Source organism: Eschscholzia californica, unplaced genomic scaffold, assembly GCF_041429995.1.
Source record: "Eschscholzia californica isolate CP2 unplaced genomic scaffold, dmEscCali1.0.p SCAF_3, whole genome shotgun sequence".
Lineage (NCBI taxonomy): Eukaryota > Viridiplantae > Streptophyta > Magnoliopsida > Ranunculales > Papaveraceae > Eschscholzia > Eschscholzia californica.
The window spans coordinates 6,841,571-6,848,621 of NW_028238420.1; the positions used below are offsets into that span (position 1 = coordinate 6,841,571).

The 7,051-nt window shown below is 38.1% G+C and overlaps 1 protein-coding gene across 1 annotated transcript; it reads left to right on the forward strand.

The window, feature by feature from the left end:
* Nucleotides 1–230: 230 nt before the first annotated feature.
* LOC147548044 (proline dehydrogenase 2, mitochondrial-like) lies at nt 231–3,002 on the forward strand. The gene is made up of 3 exons (XM_086666323.1): nt 231–1,003; nt 1,397–2,283; nt 2,598–3,002. Exons 1-3 carry the CDS (start codon nt 416–418, stop codon nt 2,674–2,676), a joined length of 1,554 nt encoding a protein of 517 aa, XP_086522449.1. The 5' UTR covers nt 231–415; the 3' UTR covers nt 2,677–3,002.
* Nucleotides 3,003–7,051: the final 4,049 nt, after the last annotated feature.

Genomic DNA, 7,051 nt, shown 5'->3' on the forward strand with positions numbered 1-7,051 from the left:
TTACTTAATAACCGTTGGATCTAAGCTCAAATCGCAAGAATACGAAAGCATCCACATCCTAGGGTGTCGTAACTTAACAAAATTATATCCTGAGACTCTGGATAAGAGTCACCAATATGTTGGATCCTTCTCATGGTTGAGTCAGCAGGTGGACCCCACAATGACAGCTTGCGAATGGTTGGGAAGTTTCTATAGACGCATAGCATAATTGTATAAGGCGCCTTTCTATGGCCAAACTTGAGAAGGCTTTCGGGTGTAAATGGGCGTCAATAGAAATTAGTAGGGGCGCTTATTAGAACCTCCCAAATTGGTCAACATTTCTCCTATAAAAATAACGGTTTGAAACCAAAAAATTCAACAGAAGAAAAATTAGGGCAAACTTATAGACACTGAAAGGGAGGAATCTAAACCTTTCATGGCTATAAGACGTTCTTCAATTCTTCTAAAATCTTTAAACACTTCCGTTCATTCTTCTTCTGTTTCTCCTATTTGTCCGGTCGGCGTTGTTTCAGATCCATCACTTGATCTATTACTTGCCAAATCATTGCGTTCTACTGGTTCAATTCCTGTGAAAATTTATGATAAGAAAACTGATTTTGTTGTTAATCAAGATGAAAAATTGATTTTAGATTTTAATGATGGGAAGAAATTATTTTCATCGGTTTCAACAGGAACATTGTTAAGATCAATGTTGAATCAAAAAATGGCTTCTTATGATCCAATAGTTGATGTTGGAGTTTATGTAATGAGATCAAGATTGATGAAAACATTTGGTATTAAAAATTGTATAATGGGTTTTGTAAAAAATACATTTTATGATCATTTTTGTGCAGGAGAAAATTTAGATGAAGCTAAAAAAACACTTCAAAAACTATGGGATGGTGGATTGAAAGGTATTATGGATTATGGATTAGAAGATGCTAATGATAATGATTCTTGTGATAGGAATTATGATGAGTTTGTTAAAACCATTGAGATTACTCAGTTGCTTCCTCCTTCCTCTGTAAGTATTTCCCCCTTTTCAATCTTTGGCTTTTAAATCTAGGGTTTCCTTTTTTTTTTTTTTGCGTTTTATGTTACTTTTTAGTTGTTCTTTTTCTAGGGTTTTTTTTTTCAAATCTATTTCTATTTTTTTCTTTAACTTTCTATCTTGTCAAATCTATCTGATAAAAACATAAGAATGTTGACCCATTTTAGACTTTGACTTATTTTAAGGTCTAAATAGAAGAATAAACTAAAAATATTGATATTTAATCTTGAAAGTTTAGATTCATTCGGGTTTTTGAGCATTATGGAAAAGAACCCTACTTTTATTTTTTTTGTTTAATGTGAATATGATCATATTAGTTAGGTTGTTTATTGATGGCTATGTCTAACTTAATTCTTTGAAAAACAGGTGAGTTATGCTTGTGTGAAGGTAACAGCAATTTGTCCAATTTCTTTGCTGAAAAGAGTAAGTGATTTACTGAGATGGGAATACCAAGATCCTTCATTTAAGCTTCCATGGAAGGTTGAAACTTTACCAATGTTATCCGATTCAAGTCCTTTTTATCACACATTGGAGAAACCAGAACCATTAACACAAGCTGAAGAAAAGGATCTTCATTTAGCTCATCAAAGACTGATCAAACTCTGCCAAAGATGTCTCAAAACCGATCTCCCGTTACTCGTTGATGCAGAATACTCGTCGGTTCAACCTGCTATTGATTACTTAACATATTCAACAATGATAAGAATCAATAGAAATGGGAAAAGAATTGTTTATGGAACAATTCAAGCTTATTTCAAAGATGCAAAAGATAGGTTAGTTCAAGCAACTGAAGTTGCTGAGAAAATGGGAATCACTTTGGGGCTCAAGTTAGTGAGAGGAGCTTATTTATCGAGTGAATCAAAACTTGCAGCTTCATTAGGATATCCTTCACCAATTCATGGAAGTATTCAAGATACCCATGCTTGTTACGATGAATGTGCTTCGATTATGCTTGAAAAAGCTTCGAAAGGCACAGGAGCCGTCTTACTTGCTACTCATAATGTTGAATCAGGGAGAGTTGCTGCAATGAAAGCTCAAGATCTTGGGCTCGAGAAGAACGACGAGAAAGTTCAGTTTGCACAGTTGAAGGGAATGGCAGATGGGTTATCATTTGCATTGAAGAATGCTGGGTTTCAAGTTAGCAAGTACCTTCCTTATGGACCAGTTGATATGGTCATTCCTTATCTTCTTAGAAGAGCTGAAGAGAACAGAGGCCTCTTATCTGCCTCAACCATGGATATGCAATTGATGAGGTATATATCTTTATCAGTCACTTGAGTGATATCAAATATGGGTCAGTTTTAAGACTGTTCCAATTTGTTTAACTGCACTGTGAGCACACTAGCTGTGAAGATTGGCCTATATGTCCTCGTTCGCATGCCCGAATCTAAGGTCAATGTGTTCTATGGTTACAGTTTTTGCTAAACAAAACAGTGAAGACTACCACCATATTAGCCAGTTTTAAGTCTGAAAAATGCTCCACAGTTGTTTTTGTTATAATTGAAGAAGTGTCGACTTTTCTTCATTTAGTTCATGGGAATAACTTTTCGTTCGTTTGGTTATGCAGCAAGGAGATAAAAAGGCGATTAAAAGCTGTCTTCGGACTTGAAGAAGAAGAAAAAGAAAAACGCCCCACCAACTACTAAAGCACCACCAACAACTATAGCACAACTTCTAAGTATCTCCTTTCGTTTGTTTTATTCTCTTTTTTTGGGAAATGCTAATCGTCTAGTTTGGTCGTTGTTTATTATACTTTTCTGCATGAGGGGACAACACATTTAGACGTGTAAATTGTAGGGTTAGTATTTATTGGGGTATGTTGCCTCCTTGTTCAGAACAATATGAGCGATAGTCTTAGCAGGATGATTGGTATTTCTATTCTTCTTCGTAAGTCAGAGTCAGACAATTGCTTTGTATTGGAGCGGTTGCTTATTTGTGACATAAATAAAAGTGTATCGAGTAATTTCTTTTTGATCGATTAGTGTGTGAGATACAAATTAGCCAAATTAGTTTGGGCTTCTAAGAATGTGATATCCTAATATTGTGTGGAATTTTATGTGCATTCTCATTGACAGTCATGCCTCTCCGGCTGTCTGACGTGGAAGTAATGGGGCTCCTTTCAGTGTAATGGGAAATCACCTAACTTTTTTCTTCGTAACCTGAATGCACCAGTACGGGGAATTACTAAAAGTGCCTCCTTAAATTGCAATTAGGGCGCCCCTCCTCTTTGAAACTTGTGGGGTCGAAACAATCTAGTGAATTAAATTTGGTTGGGTTGAAAAAGGTGGAGGAAACAGACGGAAAACAAAATATCTAATGTAATAGAGAACAACTTATTGAAGAATGGAAAATGGAGAGAAAAACAAAAACACTAGTGGTGTGTTTGGATGGCGGAATCATGAATCCGCGGATTCATGAGTCCTTGGGATTCATGATTTCACGGATTCATGAATCCAAGTAATATTTTTTGGCTTGTTTGGAACTAAGAATCCTATGATTTATTATTATTTGAGTATTTTTAAACGTCTTTAGAAAAAAAATATGATTTTGGAAAAAAATAAGGATTTTGAAAAAAATAATGATTTTGTAGAATGAAATATTTTTCTGTTGATTTTAAGTTTGAAATTTAGGTTCATTAATCCAAAATCCTAGCAAATCTTAGAGGGTAGGATGGGATTTTGGTCCAATACAAATTTTGGAATTAGGAATCCTTAGGATTCAAGAGTCCTAGGATTCTTGGTAGCCAAACAGACCAAGGATTCATGATTCCTACCAAATTCCACTTTTGATAGGAATCCTACTTAGGAATCCTGCAAGCGAACACACCATAGATCTAAATGATTGTAAAGACAACTTAGGAATAAAAGGATTACCTAATTTTTTGGGCTTATAAATGATTTGGGCTTAACGGGCTGCAATCCGTCCAAAAGTGATCTCTCTTTTGTTTTACAAGAAATCTTATTTTCTTTGAGACAAACAAAAGACACAGACTTATCCTTGATCAGATTCCTGACTGCAAAATGTTTCGAAGGACTACCTCAACAAGAATATTCCAACTACTGAGATTTAAGGACATGGAGATATCTCATCCTCTTCCATCTTGCCTGACTTGGAGCTCTTCTTTTTCTTTTTCACTGGAACCACCATACTCAACTCCAGGGACTTCAACTCTCTAGAGAATCTCGAAGCTCTCTTCTTCTTATCACCAGACGACTAGACCTGCTAGCCTTCCTCTCTGCCGAAAACCTAGCCTTCCTCCTCTTCTTCTGTACTCTCGAACAGGTTTTTTTTTTAATGGGGATATCTTCCTCACGCATCAGATCCAGAACTCTCTCAGAGTTTTGAAACCCAGCAAACCCTAATTCGATGCATGTCTCAAGAGTGCTATTAAACCTGGTCTTTTCTTCTTGGCCCAACATTGGCTTCTCACTTATAGGGACTCCCCTTGCTTGGGCCTGCATCTGTTGGGCTGACAAACTTCTCTACTGGGCCCCATCGAGCTCACCACCTGGGGTAGTTCCCTGCTCTGGGCCCATGCTATCTGGGCTTGCTACCTTTCCAAAATTACTTCCGGCACCCCCTTTCTTAGGCATATAGAATTTCTTAATCACCTTCCTCTTCCTACTGAAAACCTTCTTAGACTTACACCACTTGTCAGCTCTTTCTATCAACTCCTTCACAGCTAGCTTGGCTTCCTTTGTTAACACCATCTGTCCTTCCATCATCTCAACATCGATTGACTTTCTAGTGTATGCTTCCACCAACTTTTCTTTACCTTTGAGTGATGTAGAAGGAACAGACTCCTTCGTAACTGCGATCAGGTTATCAATGCCCTTCTTCTTCGCCTCTGAGGGTTCCTGAATCCTGATGCCACCAACAGTAGTGTTGACTTTCCTCAAATGATCATTCACCTTCTCTAATGTCTTGAAAGGCCTGTTGGTCCCCTTACCTTTTTGAACCTCTGATTGATGATCCTCCACCCAAGAATCAGAAATTTTGCGCAAGGAAAGAAATGTATCTTTTGTAATCTGAACCCCGACTTTTCGAGGAAGGTGTACTGTTTGCCAAACGTGGTGATTTTTGTCAGAGATCACCTCCGATTCCTCTGAGATGTGGAAGGCCTCTCCTCCAACGACAAGAACTAATTTTTCCTGCATACATCCGTTCACTTTGCACAGAACAGTCACCCTAGCGAACCAAAGATTGTTAAAGTTGCGAGTATCTTCATGAATCTCGACCATCTCTCCTGCATCCTCGACCATGAAGAGAAGATCTTCTCATTCCATAAATGAAAAAGAATCTGAAAGAGCTTAACCAAGAGTAAGTTTGGCTCCTTTGATAAGGCATTGCATGTCGCCGTCCACTGCCTGAAAAACAGAGTCAACTCTTCTTATTTGATTTCTATGGATTCGAAATCCAAAAGAAATCAACGTTGAGCTTTGTACGAAGAACTGCGAAACCCTTCCTAAAGGGGAGGATATCAAACTCTTTCGATTCCAGAATGAAGGAGTTGAAGGAGATGTCCTTCGACCAAGGTGACAATGCAAACAATTTGTCGGATAGGACAATTGATGTGGAAGATCATCAAGTCCGATTGATTTAGGGATCGTAGAGTTGTAGCTAGAGACCAACTACGATCGTCGAATTACGAAGTAATTCGCGGCTAACTTCGATCGGATCCTACAACGGGTTACACATAAGAGTGACAAATTGATCTAGGATATGACTAGTGGGAGTGAGATATAATCATGGGAGTGTCCCATAAACATATCTCATAGGCCTAAAAAGGAATTAGGCAAAGATAGTACAAAAAGGCCAAAAACAGGGTTTTTGGCCTAGACCGGTTCGGGTACTTCTAGGACTCGTATTGGGCTGAATTTTGGAGGGTTAGTTTCTGATATAATAGACATTATATATGTCAATTTTCGTGGTGTTTGGACACCTCCTCCTTAGGAAATTGAGAAAATACCAATAGTTGCTATTTTCGACTATTTCCCTAAATCTTATTCTAAAGGGTGTTTTAGGAAACCTAAAAGGAGGTGGATTCTTATTAGGGTTCTATATAAACACTCTTAGGGCAGAGAATAAGGTGTGGAATTTCTCTCTAAGATTTCTTACTCTACCACATCAAGTAGAGAGGAGAAAGTGAGCTAATTCCCATTAGCTATCTATCTAGTCAAGAAGAAAGGAGTTCTTCTTCCAACCACCATTGGTGTGCTAGCTATACAACAAGGTGGGAGATCAAGTTGATTACTCGTGTCCCAAGTAGAGGAGCTACACTTGAAGCTCTTGGTCTTCTTTAATCAATTCAACTAGTTCGAGGGAAAAGCGATTAAGGTAATCTACTATCTTCATTAGTTTAATTACTAGTTTTGCATGATGATCTTGGGGATACTAGTGTTAGACATTAGATGTCTTTATCCGCTATAAACACTAGTATAAGGGTATAAATCCCTTCACAGAATGCTATGAACCACCCTACTGACACACGACCAATCTTCTATAGGAGGATACAACTCTAAGATCACCGTTTTGTTCCAGTTGATATCACCATGGTTTGAGACCACCATTGAAGAACAAGAGGGAAAGTGAGAGTAGAGTTTAGAAGAGGATGATTTGCAACTGGTAGAGAGGGGTGTTTAAATAGCTTTTCAAAGTGAGTAAATCCAATTTTCTTATACCCCTCTCTAGGGTTAATACAAAACCCATACGTCTCGTTGCCTAATTTTGTGATTCTCGAGTAGGAGTCATTACTAGCATCCCTCCATGCATTGGGTATAGCTTTCTTGGGGGGAGGAAAATCTTTTGTAAAAGGAGAGGGAATAGAAGGTGGAGAATCTTTAGGAAGATTTAAAAAGGATTTCAAAAAGTTAATCATCACCCCCCGACCACTCCCATCTTTGGCCGTCGGAATACAAATCGATTTGCCTCCATTATCTCCTCCTCCTTCTCTGTGAGCCCACACGTATTCACCTCGAACGTTGGTCATACTCTCCAACAACAAAAGAGAGTTACCTTCCC